Source organism: Trachurus japonicus, chromosome 4, assembly GCF_045865225.1.
Source record: "Trachurus japonicus isolate A0001 chromosome 4, Traja_1.0".
Classification (NCBI taxonomy): Eukaryota; Metazoa; Chordata; class Actinopteri; order Carangiformes; family Carangidae; genus Trachurus; species Trachurus japonicus.
The window spans coordinates 17,912,981-17,936,090 of record NC_140910.1 but is presented as its reverse complement, the minus strand read 5'-3'; the positions used below and the strand labels follow the sequence as shown (position 1 = coordinate 17,936,090).

At 40.6% G+C, this 23,110-nt stretch overlaps 1 protein-coding gene and 1 long non-coding RNA gene across 6 annotated transcripts in view; one reads left to right on the top strand and one right to left on the bottom strand.

Moving 5' to 3' along the window:
• LOC146988781 (uncharacterized) overlaps positions 1-13,409 on the bottom strand; it is a 46,437-nt gene extending 33,028 nt beyond the window's left edge. Inside the window, exons 1-2 of the long non-coding RNA XR_015035721.1 lie at positions 13,205-13,409; positions 11,925-12,001 (exon numbers count right to left, since the gene is read on the bottom strand). This is a non-coding gene — a long non-coding RNA (uncharacterized LOC146988781). The remainder of the gene's footprint in view (positions 1-11,924; positions 12,002-13,204) is intronic.
• The window catches only part of negr1 (neuronal growth regulator 1), a 142,870-nt gene continuing 132,923 nt past the window's right edge, over positions 13,164-23,110 (top strand). For 2 of the 5 annotated variants that reach the window (XM_085774447.1, XM_085774448.1), the window contains exon 1: positions 13,322-13,742. In XM_085774447.1, the coding sequence (XP_085630573.1) occupies positions 13,573-13,742 (170 nt within the window). In that variant the 5' untranslated portion in view covers positions 13,322-13,572. Of the gene's footprint in view, positions 13,743-23,110 lie in introns of all 5 variants that reach the window. The other 3 variants (XM_085774445.1, XM_085774446.1, XM_085774449.1) reach the window with 3 other exon arrangements.

Genomic DNA, 23,110 nt, shown 5'->3' with positions numbered 1-23,110 from the left:
AAAAAACCTCTAATGATGTACATAAAGCTACTAATGAGCAGCCAGTCAGATGTCCCTTTTTGGTATGCATAAAGCAATGCAGGTAGTTAGAGTGCAGGCTCTGGGGGTGTGGTAGGTAATCTATTTCTCTGTGCCAGAAGGTCAGACAGATTAAACCCTGCTATGAAGATCCCAGTTTTCCATGACAGCTGTCTGCAGGGGAGCCGCACAGCTCTAAAACTGAACTCTCAATGAGATGTAAAATTAACTTCCTGTCTTCTGGTGTGAAGGTCATGCTTTTGTACCCAAAAAGAACAGCCACTTGACGCTTTCTCACTATAACCAATGCATTTTTCCCTGGTCCACATTCAAAGGGGTGAGACTGAAGCCAAAAGCCTGAGTGAATTGTGAAACCAGTCAAGGGGGCACTTCTTTTGATGAAGTGCGCATTTGCATGTCACAGGCATCAAGGATTAGATCTAGTTCAAGCAACTGCAAAATTTAGAGTTTTGATCATCATTTTATTCAAACATGAAATAACATAGACATTTAAAAAAATAATAATCTTAAAAAGAAGAAAAAAAAGAGAGAATTTCAGTACCATGCATGCAACATTACCAGATTCACCCTGAGCTCTATTATGCAAGAGTTATCTCCTCCTGTCTGGTACTGAATGAGAAAAATCACCTTTGGGTGAGGATATTTTCTCTCCCTCATTTCACTCACAGCTGTATTTAAACTTAGCTCCTCTTATCACTGTCATTTTTCATTAGAATAATCACTGATAAAAGAGACTTACATTGCCATTATTACAACTACTGATATTGACTTCATTCTACCAGCTTTTTAAAGTATACATTTGGCACTTTTCATTGTAAAATTCTATGTAATTATGATATCCAAGAGCTCAAGACATAGCTGTTGGGTGAGTCCACCTTAAACCAGACGCCCCCTTAAAAAAGGCTCAACATGAAGTGATTATCTTTAATGACCTAGTTGTTGTTTGGAATACCTTAAAAGGTCACATCTATCTAAGGTGCTAAGATTCATTTCCAACAAATTTAATTTGTTGGTGACATTTAAGATATTTTATTGCATAAGATGTCATTTAAAACACATAAACTGGAGACGTCTTTTTATAATATTTGAAGAGAACAAGATAAGGTTTTGTTTTTAATTTATGGATTTATGGCATTTTCACATCAGAGATGTGTGGAAAATGGTTATAATCATTTACTCGCCTGCTGTGATTTGCACCTATGCCTCTTCTCAGTGAATTTCTATGGTACGGCATTCTAACACAATATTTTTTTTAAGGACAGCAATCCGTTAAAATTAGTTTACTTTGACAGTCTGCCTTCTACTTGTAACAATACGACAACAATTTCAGTCTCGGTGAAAGTATTGTGGCATATTCCACAGGTGATCCGACTTATGACTCATATTCTTCAACAAATACACTGAGCAGTTCGAGATAAGACAAAAGATTAAAGCAGAGCTTTACAGGTATAAATGAAGAGAGGCAAAGTGTTTTGATTCAGACTTTCTCCATAACAGAATCGCCTGCTGCTTGGGTTGCTATAGTGCAATATTAATACTGCCTTCAGGCTCAGCACACTCTGGTCAAAAGAAACCTCTACTGCAGATGACAGCAACAATGAAGATGATTGTGATGTTACGCTGCTGTTTTGGTCACAGACAAGGTCAGGAATGTGTTTGAAATAGAGGTGGTGATAGAAAATGAAGATTAAAACCTGGCTAGTGACAATCAAATCATCCTCAGTGAGTAGCCCATGCCACAAATCACCGTCATCCATATGCTGTACCTTCCTCAGACGCAACTTGAAGAAATAATGCACTTGAAATATACATTTCGAGGATATAGTTTTGAATTAAATGGAGTTTATGCTGACTTTGTCTGAAGTCCTTGCATATTTGTGGTCACATATGGAATCTGGATGAATATTTGTCGGTGCTGACACTCAAGAGCTGACTTAAGTGTCAGTTTTCCATGATTTATTTATGTGGATGTGTTGGTTGAATAAATAACACTCGACCAGACACTCTTTCTACAATGCTGTATTGTTAATCACACAACCTGTCATTTTGTGGCTTATTTTCATTTTAATTTGCCTTCAGCCTAAAACCAGTTAAATGAAATTATATTTGACAGCAGTTTGCTGAGGTTTGACTATGATGCTCTATAAAACATTGACGTTTTTTGTCAACCTACAGTATATCTAATCACATAAACTACCGTAAAATGTTTATGGTCTTATGGTTGACATCAGCACTAATGTGACAATTCTAACCCTAACCATAAAATCACAATACACGCCCTAAAAAGGACTTCACCTAACATGGACTTTTGTTTGTAATATCTTACGAAATTAACACTATTCATTTCATGCGGCTTGCTTCCAAATTAGATGCTTAATACAGTGATAGTACCTGAAAGGCCCTTCCTTCTTGTGATTATGATTTAAATAGTAACACAAAAGGCAGCGTACAAAAGGAGGTCTGAGTACCCTGGCAGCGCTGGCAGCATAATAACAGTAGATTATCCTCGAGGTTGTTATAGCTTTTATAAAACAATCACCAACACATTTCTTGTCTGAAAGTGCTCTCCAAAGTTCGCCAGCATCCATTCAAATATTGTACTATATGGCAACTAACTGAGGAGTGTTGTCTAGGTGATAGCTCAGCTAAAACCCTTTTCCATCCAGTCATTCTGCTCAAAGCAGTCTGATAGATGACTAAGAGATTTGGCTTTTTTCAAGGAAATGAATCAAACCAGCATAGCAGGTTCTCTACATTGCAGCCCCTTAAGAGTTGCTTGAAGTCATTCATGATTTTGAATCGACCTTGTATCAGCGACTGGAGATTTGTGACAACGCACACAGGTCTCTGGCAGAGCTTCCTGCTGCCTCAAAATGAAAGGTGCACAGTATGTATCACATTTTCATGATAGAAGAAGAGAGTTAGATAACTATTGGAAAACGAGAGAAGGGGCAAGTACAGAGGCATAGGGTCAAGGCATAAGCAGACTAAGCTCCTGCTTAGGGCCTTGTGACCACTAGGGGGCACAAGAGTGGGTAATGAATGCTGAACGTGGCTGCGACTGAAGTCATGTAACGCAAATAAAATGGAATATTCCGCAAATCCACATCCTGGCTTAGTGTGGAGTGAACTGAAGGGTCGGCGCTTCACAGCCATTATCTCTGTGTTGTGAGCAGTGAGTTGAAACTACCGTGGTATCGCGGCACCATAATCCATTATAGCTACACAGCCTGACCACCTCGCCTTAGCTTACTGGCTAACAAAATGACTCTGTCGGCTGGATGTAGCATTAGCTCCTCCAGCTGGAGCTAGAGGGTTCGCGGTGGTCTGGTTCAGCCAGGTTTCCGTGAGAACGTGAACACAGCAGTTCCTCACGCTACGTTGAGAAGCTTTTGAAGCTTGATTTAAATTTAAGTTCTAGTTTTTGTTGTACTTTGTTATTGCACTTAATTGTTGTTGTTGCACTTCAAATTGTTGTTGCACATTGCTGTTGCATTGTCTACGAGTTTATTTTGTTACCTTTATAGGCCTAGATGATATTCAGTATCCCACTATATCACTTTGAATATTGTGTGTAAATGTAAAAAAGTGTAAATCAACCCTATGCCAATATTGTAGCTGAATTTGCTACCATTACAGATTAAAAACCATAGATGGGTAAAAACATGACAATAGACCCCTTCCCAGCTTGTGAAGAGTGTGATGTATTTCAGGGGCGGGGCTTAGCTAGAGGCAAAACATCTCAAACGGGCTAGCTTGTAAACGCTGGTTAGCATGTTTTAACGGACTGTTTTTTCAAGAATGGACGAGGAAAACGCATATTTAAGGGCGTATTCACACCAGGCTCATTTGGTCCGCTTGAAACGGACTTTTCCTCTGGACCGAGACCACCTCTGCAGCTGGGACTCGGTTCACTTGTTTGATCCGCACCAGAGTCCGAAACGCACCCTGGTGCGATTTGCGTCCGGTGTGAATGCAAACCGAACCTTTCCCGAACCAAATGCAAAATCCAAGGGCCTTTTTGGATTCAACAGGCTTCTGTTGTTGTCAGAAAATGTGGAAATTATCAACAATGAGCCATGGGTCAACATGGAGCACAGATAGACACGCTGCCTCCTTGATATTTGGTCAGTTGGTAAACATTTATCAGATGCTGGAGAGGACGCACCCGTCGCCGTAAAGGATGCACATTCTTAAAAATTTTTTTAACTGATAACAGAAAGTCGTTATCCGATTAATAACCGTTAACATAAATAAATGTGACTAGGCTTATGACGATCGGCAACGCGGCATCCTGAGAGAATGATTATGTTTTTTTGTTTAGTTTTTTTGCTGTGCCGTCCTTTTTTTCTTATCTTTTTTTTAGCGCACCATCCTTCAGACACACATGCAGACGTCTGTGTGTTTGTTGTCTGAACTTCCTTCACGGGGACTGCTGCATAACGGCCACATAGCCTCCAAGTGATGAATAACCAAAGCAAGTGAACTATCGGACTTTCCTGGTGTGAATACGCCCTTAGTGAATATATAAGTACACCCACCCTCTGAGACCATGAGTGTTATTTTTTAAAAGTTGACTCCAGACGTCATTTGTAGCCTACCGTAAATTGTCAAATAAAAGCTGAGTCCCAAACAGACACCGGGCGGGTCTATTTCTATTTTCTGCTAGTTCTTGTGAATGTACCAAACCTCTCAAAGCCCGTTTGAGCATTTTTTATGCCGCTTCAGTGCTGCCATAGTTCTCAAAGATCCGACCCGGTCGAATCCGCAGGTGTAGGCTACTGTAGAAGCCTGGACCTGATGCGGCCCCAGACTCATGTCACAAGCATTCATTCTTGGCCCGGGGCCGCAGCAAAAAAAGAAAGAAAGAAAAAAGAAGCCAGTGGTCCGGCGCAACCCGAGTTATTAGCCTTAAAGGACAATTCCAGGCGAATTCAACTCGGGGGTGTATTTTCATATCATTTTAGGTCTAAAAGAAGGAATCTGAAGATTTTCAGTTTAATTGCTCCTGTTTTGCGGTAGCTGCATCTGTCCCCGCATCGCCACAGCAGCAATGAATGGGAGTGGATGTAAGTTCTGCTGTTTAGGCTGTTTACATCCCTCAAAGCCATAGACAGCGTCAGATGGCGACTCAAACATGCACCGAGAAGTTTATTTACTTCAAGCAAGCCGACATGTTTGTAAAACTAGATCTAATTCAAAGTCTCCCGGAGTCTCGCGCGAGACCCAGTTGCCGTGCGCGGTGTGTTCACGTGCAGTGGGAAAAGCTACCGTTTGTGTCATAAACACAGGAATATCAACTCTTTACTTGCTTCAAGTAAAAAAAACTTCTCGGCGCATGTTTGAGTAGCCACCTGACGCTGTCTGTGGAAAAAAATGTACACTTGAAGCAAGTAAAGAGTTGATATTCCTGTGTTTATGACACAAGCGGTAGCTCCTACTGCACCTGAATACACCAAGCACGGCAACTTGGGTCTCACGCGAGACTCCGGGAGACTTTGAATTAGATCTAGTTTTACAAACATGTCGGCTTGCTTGAAGTAAATAAACTTCTCGGTGCATGTTTGAAAAGCCATCTGACGCTGTCTGTGGAAAAAAATTGCGGCTTTGAGGAATGTAAACAGCCTAAACAGCGGAACTTACATCCACTCCCATTCATTGCTGCCGTGGCGATGCGGGGACAGACGCAACTACCGCAAAACAGGAGCGATTAAACTGAAAATCTTCAGATTCCTTCTTTTAGACCTAAAATGATATGAAAATACACCCCCGAGTTGAATTCGCCTGGAATTGTCCTTTAATGTTTTCAAGCTGAACCCGGTGCATCCGGCCGTGTTGTTCGGTCCGACCCGTTGAGAACTTGGACTGGCAAGAAAAGATCCAGAGGTACAGTCTGTGGCACACATTTATTTACAAGAAGTTTAATCGGTGCTGGTAAATTAATGCTGCTCTGGATATGACTCTTTCCTTCTATTCTTACTCTTTTAAACAGAACCTATTATATATTTTCCATCTTAGCTGAGCATAACATTTCTTTAAAACCTGTCCCATACACAGTAGACACCTGTCTAAACAGTCACTGGGTCAGTTGTTTTGCCTCCAGCGACCGTTGTGACGTAGGCCATGAAGGGGTGTATAGGATGATGTAAACAACAGTGCTGCAACTGTGCAGCTCTTTGAGGTTTTATGTAATGCTTGTCTGTGTGCATGGCTAGTAGGGGGAGTGTCTGACTTTGCCATGTATTAATCGAAAGATTTTTCTGCAAGTTTGCAAATCTGTTGTCCATGGCCTTAATCACTGTGGATTACAATCTGACTACAACAAAAAAGTTCTCACATCTAGTTTTACAGGTGTATTTGTAAAGACAGATTAGAAAGTAAAAAAAATATATATAGTAGGTGTATGAATGATCAATAATCAGTATTACTGTCTGGCAGTCATAGAGAGTCTTAAAATCAAATTTTGCTTATGGCCTTGAGGAGGCTTGGGCCGGTGCTGGTCAAGTAAAAAGGAGATATATCATGACAAACAATATTCCTATGCTGTTTGTGGTTCTGATTTAATAATGTAATGACCTGCAATTTTGGCACAATACTAAATCTTTCTTTACAAGCACTTAAGTTGCGGTTCAGCCATCAGTAAATCCACTGGCAAGTCCGGTCAGTTTATTAAATGTCAACACTGTTTTAAACAGTAAATATTGCAACGTATTATGGCATGTCACTAAAAAGGTTCCTTCAAAGTGACTGTGGTTCAAAGTGTTTAATCACAGACGCTGAACATTTACCAGCTGTAACAAAAACTTTTTTTTTTTTTTTGGTAGATACAGAGAGGGGGGCTTTGCCATGCTAGCTCACACAATCAAAGAAAACAAACAGAAGCTGCTGCTTTGCCTGTGGCTGGTGTTTGAGCGGAACATAAAAAAGAAAACCTAGGAAGTGGGAAGGCTGTGTTACACTTTCTTTCCCACACAGCAAGGTTCTTAGATGATTTACACTGCTACGCAAACAAAAAACTTTGCTCATTAGAATAAATAAATGTAGTTACACAGAATACACGCATCAATAAAAACAAAAAACAGAAGTGACAAAATTGTATAGAAAAATAAATTCTTCTTGTCATAAAAATATGACTTGGTGAGAACTCAGTGATCATAAACCCAGTAGTATTCATTATAATGGATCAAATGACTGTAGGTAATGTGAAACGGTTTACTGGCAGTGATGACTCCTTCACAGAATTACCACCCAGTTTTGCAACACCCCTCGGCTCTCTATTGTGGATCAGTGGTCGGGCTTTTTCTAGACCCCAAATCCAGCTGCTGCTTTCTGCAACAGACACTCTGATAAACCCACTGCTCACTACACAACATGTCTTTCAGCCTCACACCTGCATCATTTATTTCAGACAAGTGCAACTTGAAATAGTTGTATTCTTAGAAATAACACATCTTATATATCAGTAAATTATCAGTTTAGTGTTAAGAAGGCTTTATGTGTAGCTGCATCCACTGTTGGTTCCCAGAGTCTCATTATTACGTAGCCTGAAGCGCACTTGGTACACCACGGACCACTCTGCATCCTGCCAACTGGGCACTCAACTGTTCCAGACAGCTGCTCCACATTTAAGTGATAAAAATTAACAAGAAGCTACAGTATGTCCTATAAAGATGCCAGTAATGTTTCAGTGTTGCCTATTCTTAATATGTTTTGTGACAAGTTGAACTTTTCGCTCTTTTGAGCCCACTTGTCTGGTGGTGGTCCACATCCTGGAGAAAGTTCATCACTAATGCTTTGTACCATTCGGGGCTAAAGGATCTGTTTATTGCTATATTTAATAACTCAGCTGGAGTTTTATGAACTGTTCACCATGTCTGAAAATGTGGTAGGCGCTGTCTGAGAGTACAAATAAATTCTGACTCATGAGTGGGGTAGGTTTTGTCCCACATGAGCGGTGCACAAAAAGCAAAGAAAGGAAAGGCTCAAAATAAATCACTGCTTGAGGGCTACATATATCAAACTCCATAGTTCATTCAAAATGTGTTTTGTCCACTATATCTAAGTTATATAAATGTGCATTTGGACCTTGACAGTAAGGTACCATTTGAGAAATGTAATGCATTACTCTCTGCACAGACAAGTGGCAGTTGCTGAATTATACCATAATGGAATTTCTTATTTGAAGAACCGAGGGCAAAAGTAAGGGCATTTAGGTTTCCTTGTTTTGTATTGAAAGTCAGGTCAGTCGTTTTTGAAAGGTGGATGTCATAGTTGAGTTGGTGTCGTATTGACTTTGCAGGTGGACACATCCAGCCAACGTTCTATTCTCTTCCCTTCTGTTAACTTTAACAGCTTTCGGGAAGCTTAAAATCGGTTGTGCACCATACAGTACAGTCAATTCTCAAACTATCTTAGTGTCGCAGGTGAATCTTTACATTGTGACTTATTTTAATGTCTGTCATTTGTCTAATGTCAACAACATTATAGTTGTGGTGAGTGATTATTTGAAAGGAGGAGACAATTATGCAATTATGTTCAAAAATATATAAACAAAAAAGAATCTCAGATTAAAACCTAAATAAATCTGCAAAGTGGGTTGAGCAGTAGAGTTTTCATTTAGTTTATTAAAGGGACAACGAGGAATTTTGGAAAAGCGAAGCGTTTTCACACTACATTTATGAGCCTCCGCGCGCACCGTGAAATTCTTTGACCGGTGCAAGACGGACTCATGTTTTCATTCATCAATAATTAAAGTCAGAGGTTCAAAGAGGTTCAGTTACCGTCGTAGTTCCGACCATAAACGGCGATTTGGCTGCGTTATTCTCATGACTCGCCACGTAGGAAACGCTGGTCGGCTCGACCAGCATTTCCGCCACCACTAATAATAACAAAATAACGATAGAGACAGAACGATATATTTATCGAAAATGGGCCCATTAACAAGTGTGGGTAGCGGAGATTCATCCACATTAACGTGAGACTTTTTTATAACCGAATAGAAACTCCTCGTTGTCCCTTTAAATAAACAAGATTCAGTGGTAGAATTTAATAATTAATTTAATCAATTTATAAGGCACACAATTAAAATATAACTCAGTCAATCATAATAAATAAATGGCATTCATAAAAACAACAACAAAAAACAGAGGGCAAGGGCAAATGCTCTAAAACAAATGCTCTTTTTGTCTCTATTGTCTAATCTGTGTATTTCATATATTCCTTATTTAAATATTCTTTATATTTCCCAATTTGAATGCTGAGTAACTGCAGATTTATCCAAGGATCAATTCAATATTTATGATTCTAGGTTAATTTCTGATTTACACTCCAGACCAGAAGGTGGTGCTAATGCATCTAATACACTGGCTGTTCACCACTGTTTATAAATAGAAGAAGTTTAGAAGAAAATTGGAATACAGGATTTAGCGGGAAAGTGCCACAAATCACCATGGGAAGCTGGACCTACAGTCTAATTATCGGCAGCAGTCAGCATCAATGGACTCAAAAGTGTTGGAAATTGATATGCACTTTTCTTTATTTTAAACATTTGTTTAGCAGCCTTCTGTAGCCTACTGGACAGGTGCTCACATCTATAATTGCCTCAGTGCACTTCGCCAGACACCACTTCTGGTAACTTGTTTGGGTTTACAGTGTAGTTAATGTCTGTATCCTGCATGACAATTGATTTATCAATTGATTAAAGCAGAAGTAAGCGATATTTTTGTGTTAATATAAGTCTTAAATAGAACTATCTTCCAACAGCAATCACTTACATAGAGTGTTTGGACCGAAACACGGGTCTCTCAGTCACTCTGCTCTGCTCTGAGCCGAGGAGAAAACTTTTCTTGTATCCTACAATTTTTATCCAATGAGGAGAGAGAACAGCATGAAGGGCTGTGTGTGCAGCCAAGGGATGCACCTGAATGTGGTGACGTAGGGACGAGGACCAATAGATCCATGACGAGGGCGGGGGCTGCTAACTCCATCGGCTGACAAGACGTTATGGTGCGTTCAAGGCAACCCGTAACTCGTGTTTTTCTGACCTGTGAAGTCGTACCAGTTTGATCTGGTACGACTTCACAGGTCAGAAGTTACGAGTGGCCGTTATAGTGACTTTCACAGGCAACAGGTTGGAGAAACGCGAGTTGTGGGTTGCCTGGAACGCTACAAAGTAGTAAGTCGTGACTTGAAGCTGTAACTTACGGTTTCAAAAGCCTGCCTGGAACGCAACATTAGCCAAAACGACCGGATCGCTTACTTCTGCTTTAATGTCCTCCACTGGAGCCTTTTGTCTTCACTTTCAGGAGCATCAGTTGAGGAGGAGACTAAGGGCACCGCAACCTCATACCAATGTTTACAATACAAGCTGATAAGAAGCCGTGGAAGAGTCTCAATGTCCTCTGTTTCACTTCTGTGAATACACATTGATATTTATAGTTTTATACATTTGGTTGAGGTCCAGAGGTGGAGAAGTTCACCTAAAAATGCTGATTTTCTGTCTTAAACTAGAGGATGTCAAACAAAATGTGAATGAATAATTCATATGGTTGGCGGATTTACAAGCTGGTGCCGCCAATTTATGATGTCAAAAAAGTGAGACAATTTAAATTTTTAAAACTGGAGATAAAGGGGCTGTTCTACATCAAGAATTATAATTATTTCATTGATTAAAATAGAGCCTTTGTAGAATAAATTTGGGATTAAAACATGGATCCTTTGAATGTGAGATCAATTATCCTTACATTTTTCCTCACGCATCATTCTTATGAGGTTATATTATATTCTGAGGTTTGTGTGATAAGGCAAATATACCCTTTTGGTTCAGGCTCATCGTTCACTCAGAACAGTGAAAAATAAGGTAGCATACGCCTCAGTGGTTTTTGCCACACTGTTAGCATTCAATTAAGACAATAAAACAGTTTTAATACAGCAGGCCGTCTCCATAGCCTCCCAAAGGCTTGAGTCCTTTATAAAGATGCTGATAACATTGTAAAGTGTATAGATTCAAATCTACAGTATCAGGGAAACATGCCCTCCTGAGAAAAACAGTCATTGTGTCACCTCTCACTCCTCATGCCCTGGTTTCAAAAAGACAGCTGATTGTGAAAACTGAAGAAATTTCTATGGTATCCATTACTCAAAACAGCTCAGACGTAGTGATAGTCCAGAGCCTGATCTCTTTCATCTTGTTCATAATTCCTGAGGTTATTATGAGTTGAATATTAGAGGCTGCCAGCCCCTTACCCCCCCCATTGCACAGTGCACTAACACTAAATGGAGTCATTGTAATTATAGCTTTCATGCATGGGAAGGTACATTTTCGAGGTAATTTGAAGGGCTCCAAGAAAAAAAAGAATAAAAAAAAAAAAACATGGCTGTGACTGACAAGGTAAGGAAGGATGGAAAACATCTCATGGTCTCTGCCAAAAACACCTCTGTCACAAAACCACAATATAAGAATTTGTATTGATGGTATTATCAAAGCTATTAACAGTAGAGGAAGCTTCAGTTATGCAAATTAGAATTGTGTTTGTGACAAGATGAACTTTTCACTCCCCCTCTTTTAATGCTGCTTGTCATGGAACATTGGTTGTTGACTCATTTCCAGCATGGTGAAATGTCCCTTGTAACCTCTGGAAACCAGTTTCCTGGCTCTCTGTCTCAGCTAGCCCTGCAAATAGAAACGTGTCCCAACTCCTTCTGTCTCACAACACTGTGATAAACAATTTATCTCCTCAGGTAGATAATGACCAAAGATGAAAAGGGAACCCTCACAGAACCCATAATGACTTCATGGAAGATCAAGGCTCCTCCCTTGATTTTAAACAAAAGGAAAGGAAATAGTATAAAACTGAAACAAACCTTTCTGAGGTTCAGTCACTCACCCCATTTTATTTCAGATCGAGCAGCTCCAGACAGTGCATCTTGATAACATCACAGACTGCAATCTTGGCTATGTGGTCTGTAAGATAAGATTTTGAGATAAGATACCGTGAGACTGTATTGATCCTCTTGAGATATATTAATAAAAAAAGTATAACGGAAGATAAAAGTGTTACATAGGATTCAGACAAATAGAATTGGGCACATCGTATATGGGATATAATGATCAAAACTTGAAAATAACATCAGCAATAAAACAAAAAAATAAAAACAGAAAAACCAAAAAGACTGTCTGGTTAAAACATAATAATATAGGCTTTATGCACAGCTCCGCTACTTCCTGAACTTAAACAAGCTCCTTTATTTCCTGTCTACAGTAACATTATTGGATAAATTGATTAATCCAGGTGTGTCTGACTCTGACCTCAGTAGTCACAACAATGGTCAGACACATCTGGATTAATCAGTTTGTCCAATAATGTAAGACAGGAAATAAAGGAGCTTGTTTAAATTCAGGAAGTAGATGAGCTGTGCATAAAGCCTATAGGGATGTTATCTTATTGGAATTAGTTTGTTAAATTTTAAGTATTTTTAAGTCCATATTTTCTTAAAAAACTGACAAAAAGCTGAGTGCTTGGTTTTTGGAGTTTGTTTTTTATGCTGTTCTGGTCCACCAGGAACTGTTGCTAATGTTATTCTCATACTGTGTCATCTGCAATAATGTGTTGGCACCGTGCCAACATGTCACCTCAGAGAAATGTATGTCATTTCCATGGCTACGGCCATACAGTATGTTAAGTCTTATGTAGGCTAAGTCCAATGGCTTAGAGCTGCATAATATGGGTGGCTACAGCTCTAAAACAAACTTTGTAAACCCCTGTGCCCCTGCATGTCTGTCTGTGTCAAAGCCCCCACATGGTTGTTGCAGTTCAACTCCCTTCATGAAATTATATAAAGTTTCCTATTTGCAATACCTCCCATAAGGGATTTGATGATGATGTAGCCTACGTATTATTTAATATATACACAAAGCCTATATATTATAAAATTATGAATGATGTCACATAAGGATGCTCCCTGGGTTATTAGTTGTCTGTGACATCTTTATAGTATCAGACTTAAATCTTTTTCTAGAGTTTTCCTGTGGGATACACCTGCGTCACCATCGGGTGAGCTCCATTTTCACCACATGCTCAGACTGCTCATTTCCTTATGGGAAATAAATAGGGGGTGGTTCTCCAGTCGATATCTTTAATTGCTCCTGGGTTGTATCAATACCTACCGGTTTTACTGCTCCATCACGAGCCACTGGGAACGGGTTGCCCGGGAAACGGCCGCATGGCAACAGGATCAGAGCCTGGGGGTTGTCTGCTTCTAGGTCTGCTCCCATTTTACATCGCATTTCCTCACTAGATGGTGTGCGAGCCACTGGAGAGTAGCTACACTTCCCCGCACAGTAGTGGGCTCTACATCCAGCAAAAACAAACCTGGGAAAGTATACGGCGGACCATTTTTCTTCTTTTACTGGGCTCCGAAGTGTGGAAATAAAACGTCGTTCGCATCAAGGTTTTTTTTTTTTTTAAGCTAACCCAACTGTTTTAGCATCAAGAAGACTTGGGAGAAAAAAAGCGACAACAACACACAGCTGTGATGGACATAATGATTGCGGTGCAGGATGCTTGTGTCTCTGGTCAGTGGCTTACTGCGATAATACTCAGCCTGTGCTGCTTTTTGCCGTCCTGTTTGCCCGCCGGACAAACTGTGGACTACTCCTCGGTTGAAAGTGTGGTCAGCAGACAAGGCGACACGGCTTTACTAAGGTAAAACAACAACAACAACACAACTTCACTTTCTCCCGCTTCCACACACACTCTCTGTTAGGAGTTTCCCTCCGCAGCCGAAGCTGGGAGACCGGGGACCGCACACAGTCCTACAACATCACTCCGCGCGGTTTTAAACATGTCTGTTACGTACTTTTATTTTATTTTTTTTAATGAGCGCCCTGCGGTAAACACACAATGGGGTCGTTTTCCCTCCATCCCCGTCCTTGTTGTCGGCTGTCAGCGGGGCTTGGAGAGGGGAGGAGGGGACCGAGGGGACCGGGGAGGAGGAGGGGGGACACTAGGCAGTGCAGCGGCTGCTACACAGGACGCTGCTCTGCTCTGCTCTTGCGTCAAGTGAAGTGAAGTGAAGCTTCGGGCTGAAGACGGTCCAAAGTTTTCTGAGACACTTTCCCTTTGTGTAGCTTACACCTGTCTCCAGCTAACTCAGATAATCGGTTATTTCTGTGTGTGTGTGTGTTTTGATTTCCTGAGGTGCTCCCGTAAATGGGACGGTATCGCCAAAATGACCAAAATTAGCCCACATGACATCAGCTTGTCGCTTATGTAATTTTGATTTCATTATGTCCAATGATTCCCCCGCTGTTGTAAACGGCACGAGAGCTGTTATAACGAGTGAGTTTAATAGCCTGTAACGTTATTTAAAAATGAATCGGAGCCCAGTGTGGTATAATATTGATTGCTGTTCTGTTAATCTTTCTTTTTTTCTTGTTTTGTTTGTTCATGTTTTCTTTTGCTGGATGCACAATGTGATGTCGCAGTTTTTAAACGAGGCTGAAGAAGTGCATGTGTGGTCGCTGTTGATGAGCAGTCGAGTTTATGGATCTCTCCCCATCACGTAGGCTGCGATGCCAGCTGCACAGGTAGCTGCCCATTAAGGCACCACATTAACTGGCATGGGCGTAGTTTGGAGCAGTGCACTCAGGATTACCAGCAACATTATAGTAGGCTACAGATTTCAGTATAGTACTGTAGAATCAAAATCCTCATCAACACCCCTCCTCCCTGCCAAATTGGCTGTATATAGTTCTTTTCTAAAGATGATTTCCTGTATAAGTTTTAGATGGACTAAAATCTTTTAGGCAATCACACAAGACAGTGTGGTTTATTTCAGTAGTTCATGAAACTCTAAACACTTGTACACAAAAACACAGAAGGAAAAAAAAAAGAGATGGGTAATCTTTGGAGGACTCTGATATTATCTTGTTCTGCTGATATCAAATATCCGCTTTGATGGCTCTGTGGAAAGGCTGGGGGGGGGGGCAGGCCTGCCCCATTTCAATATGAATTCTGTGGATGCTGACGCTAAGAGATGCTGGGCGTGGACCTGAATACAGAGCAGCTAACTGTCTAAAGTTCCACTCAGCCTGGCCTTTAGTCACTGTTGTCTCATACTTGATTGTCGAAGAGCTGAATTGTTTCTGTGACATAAGGTCACTGTGAGTGGCTGTGTTGAGATGGGTGTCTTATTGTGAGGATGTGTCGGTGTTCATCACAGAATTACCTTGGCAACAGCTGAGGGGTACTCAATTTTTTTTATTTATTTTTTTTATAAACACGTTCCTTTCATGCCCAAGGGCCATCTCATCAAATAAACTCACACCTCTAACTATCTAGAGGCCGTTTAATTCCCTGATGTCAATCTGGGTTGGCTGTGATCAGTGGCAAAGGCTTTGCCTGAATCCTGATGGTTTATTGGACCACAGATTATCCCCATGCTATGAATCAGCTCAATAAACAAGTTGCCTCCCACCCAATGAATATAGCAACACTCTCCATAAGCGGGTCATCGCCTCAGTAAATGCCATCTAGAAATCTAGGAAATGGATAGGGCAAACATTTTCAAGATGCTTTCATTGCCCGTCTCTTATAGTTAATTAATGGGTTGTTTGGGGCTCTCTGTAACCATTCACTGGCTTTTTGTCACTCATGTGAATGCTGCCAGTGTCGAGTTATCACTTTGCTATGCCTGCACCTGTTGACCAAATAGAGATTGTAAATCTCTTCAACTGCTCTTCTTGTTTCCCTGGTTTGCATCTAATTACAAAACACTGTCATCACCAAAGTGATGACAAAGGCCCACTCTGTCTTTTTTTTCTCCTCCTTTCTGACTCAGTTTTTTTCATTGGTCTTGAAAGCCAGGCATCAAAGCATGAACCATTTCTTTTAGGAAGTAAGTGCAGAAAACAGTGCCTGTTTGTTGAATTTTCTCTGTTGTCAAGACCCCTGACTATTAGAGGCCAATTTTGCTGTGCCCCACGGCTGATTGCTGCATGGCAAAAAAATGTGAGCGTCCTCGAACACTGACAAACACAGAAGCACGCAATTAGTCACTGCCTTTGGATTATGGAGTAGATCCCGTGAGGTGCACCCGTTGTCATACATTCATTTCCCCCACCTCTTCAGTTCTCAGCGCTGCGTTACTGCTGCCCTGATTCTTGTTGGACAGAGGGTCCACATCAATTAAATGATTTGAGCTTCTTGAAAATGAGGAATGGTGCACATTGTGTATCATCATCCTTTTAATGTTGTTTGATTACCTAAAGGCTCAGTCATTTCCATCCTTTAACAAAAGGCCCTGGTATTTGAAATTAGTTCGCTGCTGCATCAAAGCGTCTTACATGGGTAGATTCTAGCTCTGCACATATGCTGCATTTTGTTTTCGCATACCCAAAATCTGTACACTTCCATGGGGAGCACATTGTTTAGAGGAGCTTTCTCTCCCATCTTGTTACAGGTTTCTTGTCTTTTGGATTCAGTTGAGTAAACCTTGACTCTTCCCAGTAAATGACTCATCTGGTTATGAATTTAAGGGGATCAGTAAGATGAAAAAACAGTTCCTCTTGCTGTCAGGAAACACACGGTATCACTGGCAGCCTCTTCCACATGGATAAGCAGCTGTAATCAACAGCAAAGAGCCAGTGTCAGTTAAGCATAGGCTGCCACCATACCGTTACTATTTGCAGCACTGTTTTTAAGGCATTTTTTTGTATTTATTTTGGTGTTCTGTGCTTTGTCCATCAATGGCCCAGTGAAATATGTATATCATATGTTGAGAAACAGACTATAGGAACACTGACACTTTACATTCTACGTAGGCAGAAAATAGGAACGATGCAAATAAACAGGAGCAAGGCTGTACACAGCAAGAATAAGACAACGATCCTAGCTTATTTTTGTTATTTAGTTTGACAGTTGGCCCTCAGCCACTAAATAAGGTCTGCACCACAGGCCTTAGTCTCTGTAATGGTGCAAAATTGACCTGTCACTAGTTTGAAAGTCGGGTATTCGTATAAATCTAAAATCATTGCCTCATGTCAACAGACCAGTTGATGAAAATCTTTTCTGGCTGTACATGATTGTACTGGAGCTCTGTTTTCTAGCCTTATTCAGGACAAAAGCGGTGCCATGTATCATTTCCCTCAACTTTGTCATTATTATGGCTCTGAAAGGTCTTGACATTTACTATAAGCACTTGTGCCAGAGACAACATTGAGTTTAACTGGCTTGGTGGGCCCCACCCCAGAACAGATACTGGTGAGACAGAGGAAAAGGAATATCAAACTCCACAGGACGCAATTTAAAGGAGGAATTGTTGACTGTCTCCTTAACGGAGACAATAACCATCACTGAGAATCACCCTCTCCACTTTCTGCATTTCAGCACTTTTTTAATTAGGCGGCAGCCAGTTCTGTTAAAAAGTATATGCAAGGCCACTTCATCTTCAACAGCTTGGTTGGAGATGAAGCAGATATAGTGGGCTCTGAATACATCAATTACCTACCAGATATTTGCAGTTTTATGCACCTATTTAGGGGGTGGCGGGGTGGGGGGGGGGGCACTGGTTTACCTGACACATCTGGGGACACACCTGAGTCTGTCACTTTTAATTAAACGCCAAAATCCTCTTGCCACTTTGCTGCACCGCATGTTTAATACGATCAGTGTTGCTGTCAGCACGGCGTAGCTCTCTTTCACGGCCCTTATGCTCATCGTTGTCCACACATCTCAGGTTCATCTACGTGTTAGGCACGTCATTTGACCTCAATTTTCGGCTAGTGGATAGGCACTAACCAAAAGCGTACAGGTTGCCGTTAATGTGGGGGTGGGGCATACAGCTGGAGCTATTCATGCACACGTACTGCCAGTGAGAAACCCATGCTGCCTCATGTCAAAAATCTGACCTTTTTCTTTTTAACAGTAGAAAGCAGCCATATTGCTCATATACGGGTCTATGTCCTGTTGCCCAAGGGAATCTGGCTATACTAAAGTATTCATCAGATTCATTACTCTGGCATCCATTTGTAATAGATGCGCTTTAGTACAGATGGAAATCAGCCGACAAGGTGACATGCCAGAGCAATGGCTAAGAAGACTTTCATAGCAGCCTCCTCCTTTCAGACCTCCTGTTAACCTTTTCTCTGGTATTCTATTGAAAGTCAGTCTGTCATAACTTGTTTGAAATTGTCATTCAGCTTGTTGCTGAAAGCAGCATAATCTCTTTTAGATGGAAATTTACAAAGTTCTAGAGCTATTTATACAAGTGTTGTCCAAAGCAACCCTGTAGTCTGTTTTTATATCAAGGCTTGTTGTAATGAACACTCATCTCAAAGTGGCACTTGCTCATCATCTAATGACAATAAATTATCTCAGATATATGCAACTTTTTAAAAACATATCCAGTCAATGCAGAAGGCTACAACTCATGATTTAAATCAAACAGCCTTTGTAGATGAACAGTTTAGCCTCGCTTAGCCAGTCTGTTGTATGTTGAAGTGCACAATCTATTTTAGAGCAAATTCACATGAAATGCTAATTCATGTCGGAGGTTTTTTCTCTCGACTCTTACTGCAGATAATGTAAGACATTCATGGATGCTGCCAGAGCTTTTAAGTTTCGTACCGTGATTTATAGCCCTGTGTTCTAGCTAGTGGCGCTTACATGGAATAAAAGCCTGATTTGAACACTGTAAACCAATTGAAAATGGATTACATTTATGGTCATCATTTGTCAGGCAAATCAATCTATTGTACATGCTAAAAATTGAGCATTTCTATTTCTAATATTTCAATTAGCACTAAAGTGATTTAGTGCCTTGGTGAATTAAAGCCTAATGGAAATGCTTTCTCAAGGTAAATCCTTCAAGGGAAATAGATGCTATGCTAGGTTTTAAAGCATCTGTCTAATTTTCTTATAATCACTGCAATTATAGGGGATAGGGAATATTTATTTATTTAAATATTTTTGTGGGGGGTGGATTGTCCACTTGCTAACAAATATAGTGATGTTGAGTATGAATCCTTGTGCAGACTTCCTAAGCAGATAATTGCCATGTGCATTGATTTTCAATAGGCTGTATCAGTAATAATTGTTCTGGTTGATACACATTTTTTATGTAGAAGATTAAGCTACGTTGTGATAGCTTCAGCAGTTTTCTTTCTTTCTTTTTTTTCTTTACAAGTTCTTTTGTTGAACAGCATTTTCTGCTCCAAGTCATATGCTAACACCTCCAGTCTTTCATCACAGAGAGCTGAGACAATTCCTCAGAGTCCCTTCAATTAAAATCCTCAATCAATCAGTTAGCATCTCCTTGTGTTTCATGATGATTAATTATGGTTCCTCAACAACATTTTGTATTGTTATCTGTGCCTCCTCAGGCGAGCCAGGTTATATACCAGCAAGTCTTGGTATGCCTCTCATGTCAGCAGGTTATATACAAAACTTGCTGACATCAGAGTTTGAGGCCTGAGTGATGGTGAAGCATTGAAACAGTGCAGGCACAGGGGTGGTACACTTCGCTTGGTATGCTGAGCATGGAAAACACCTCAACCTTTAGAAAGCTTACTGTGTATCTCTGCAGAAGACATAATCATATATCAGTGATATCCCAGAATTTAGTTTTGTTCAGCCATAGTACATGTACTGTATCTTTATGTATATGATATTTATTAAATCCATTTCAGATCTTGATGTCTCTGAATGCTTTAGACTTATCCCAAATGAGTTTTAGTTACTAGGGACTTAATCGTGTTGATGAGTGGTTGATGTCATTATCTTCAATGCAAGATCTTTATGTGTGAGCATGAGTTGGGGCTGGAGGGACCACAGGTAAACATTGGTTTGATCCTATGGGAATAATAAATCAGGAGTGTTGACACATGGTTATCTTAGCGATGCCCTTCAGTGAATAAAAGCAATCTAGTGGGACTTCAGCTCTTGCAGAGGGTATTTTCTTGTCCTTTAATGAAATTCAACATTAATGTTGTGCCTTGGGTCTACAGAAGTAGATCTTTCTATTAGGTGAGGGCCGACATGGATTTCATTGTAGGGAACTATGATTTTGGTGTTCTGTAAAGCTGGCGTACATTCTTGTCTGATTGAATGTGATATGTGTGACCTCACATTGTCTGGAAAAGTGATGGGAATGAAATGATCAGCCTCTAATCTGAGACGCACATATTTAACTATTCTAATAGATAGTCCAAGGACTCTTTATAATTACAGTGCCAGTGTTTTAATCATCAATCAAAGGCATTCTCCAGGTCTCCAGCAAAAAACATTGCTTGTAATCTTTATTTTAGCTCACTCATATTCACAATTGCTGGTCTCTAAACTCCAGCCACTAAAGGAGCTACGTATTGTCATGAGTCATTTGGTTCTATGTTGGCATAGCTAAAGAATTTTAATTGCAGTCGCTCTGAGCAGGTTAAGTTTTTCTTTTTTTCCTGTATCTCTCCCCCTGTCATCTGCATAATGAGTGTGTGGATTTCAGACCGCTGTAAATGTTTGTTGGAGCCAAGTAATTGGAGACTCTGCATTGGTAATTATTAGTAAATGGAGAGAGAAGCAGTGGAGCAAATCAATATCACTGAGAATAACGCTACCTTTTGTTTCCAGTGGCATCAGGAGTTAAGGTAACAGAAGCGTCATGCTGCACAGAGATGAATTATTCTCAAGCCTAGTTCACCAAAATGATCCAAAGTCTCTATAAATGTAGGTCTGATATCGTGTATGATGTTCCAGTACTGTTGAAATACTGAAGCATATTTTACTGAAAATCTTTTCAATTAATTTTGTGGTTGATGAAAGGCAGCCATGACAAATGCCCCTATTTGATACTTAATGCTTAATTGACAGTGTATTAACTCTTTGCTATTTTGCACAGATGGCACAAATGGTTTGTTACTGTAGAGTAATTCAATTAAACAGAACCAAATCTGGTGTTGCTCAAGTGGAATTTAAAACAGTCCCCTCAGCACTTGACTTATTATGGGAACACAGAACACCATCATCATTCACAGAGGTTAGTGCCATTATTGAAAAGGCCCCCGACCTCCATTGTTTAATAGTATGTTTAGCAGTAATGTGTAGCCATGACCTGGTTTAACTAGCTGTTATGAAAGGACTCTATTGTTCATTTAAGGGATGAAATTATTTTAATTTAAGCCACAACAGAACACATGGTTCCTGAAAGAGAGGGATTTAATCAAACCGTAGAGGAAAAACTTGGACATTAATAGGCTGTCAAGCTTTGTCCCAACCACACCATGGCAGGGGCAGTGCCTCAATCTGTGCTAATGTTAAACAGTGAATTAATCAACTGATCTGTGAGACTGCCACTCATTAGGATTCTAATTTTAGACGACGACTCGCTTTTCATGATGGGGCTTTCGTTGCTTCACACTCCTCTGTCTCCATCTGACTCCCGCTTTCTCCCTGCTTCACCTTATCTTTATAACTATCTCTCTCTTTCTCTCTGCATCTGTCTGCTCCTTAATTGCATCTAAAGGTAAGCAACCAAGACAAATGTAGTCGTGATCAGTTACTACCTAGTAATGGATGAGCTGTCTGGTATTCACATAAAACACCCCAGAGTTGGTTCTGTCTGTATTATTTTCAGGCTGCAGGTGCTGCATGTTGTGATATCCCTCTCTGTGTGATATTCAGCCGTCAACTTGCTGTGCTTAATCAAAGGTATTGAAATAAATCAGGGACTAGATAATGAAAAGAATAAACTGCAGTCCAAACCCATATCAGTCATTGAATTATCAATTACACCACTTGATGCTGGAAGATTTCAGACAGCCCCATCGCATGTCACTATGACAGTTGCATTGAAAAAAGAATCCAAATATCATATTCAATAATTGGCCAGGCCGGTAATCTTTTGGCCTCCGGTAACATACCTATAACCCAATTAATGATGGGATTTTCCTCTTTCAATTGAATTTTGATATCACTGTCACCACATGTGTTTCCACAGATTCCTCCAGCCTCGTGTTAATGCATTATTTATTCTCCAATAGGAACAGAAACCGTGCATTTCATTAAGTGTATTTACTGCCTCAAGTTATGTTTCGTCAAGCCATTCATAGTACTCACGGTGAGGAGGTGTTGTGGCTTACATCATAAGTCACGGTCTGACTGATCAACATATAGAATGACACATGGTTTTGTGTGCATAAATCTCTGTGTACAAAACTGCCATTGAGGGCCATTCAAACACAGCACAAGGAGCTTCACAGGCCTTCTACTGCATGGTGTCTCAAACAACAGAGTACCCGTTTGACAGTATTAACAACCATGCTACTTATTCAGAGGCCCTTGGATCGGGAAATTGTAAATACTTCTCTCCGGAGACATTTGAACTCTTTCTCTTCAACTCCATCAAATTTAACATCCAAGCTTTATGGAGCAACATGGAATTAACCTTAGCTAGGTTCTCTGTAGTCTGGCTCTGTTCTCCTCCTTGTTTTGCCCAGTTGCTATTATGAAAAGGGGGATTAGCTAATTAGCATCCAGCCCTGGGCGCTATACAAAACCGCACCTCTGTCATATTTTGCATGCTTACTGGTGGCTTTAACACACTCTGTCTGCTGCTGTATTGTGAGACGCAGTCAGGTGCCACAATAGCACTTCCCTGAGACATGCAATCAGCTTCCAGCTCCTACAGTACGTTCTGCAGTCTCTGAAGCAGCCAGTTGTCTTCAGCTGAGCTGTGTGGGCCATGTCTTTCTGTCACAAATCTCAATCCAGGCACTGACTTTGATTCTAACACAATGCCCCCGCTGGCTCCCTCTCTGCGCTGTGCGAGTGTCGCTTTCATTTCAGAATATTCACCCTCGTTTTTGCCACTGCAGTTGCTAATGGGTACTGTTTTCAAAGCCTGGAGAGGATAATCCTGTCATCTTTGTTTTCATGGCCACCTCAGGGCCATTTAACAAGTTCAAAAGAAAAAAAAGCTGCAGTGCAGTTTTTGTGAGGTTGGTTCTCACAGTTGTGCTCGGTATCTACCATCACAGGCAGGCCTACATGTGGGAACAGGTGCTGTGCTGAATGACTTCAGT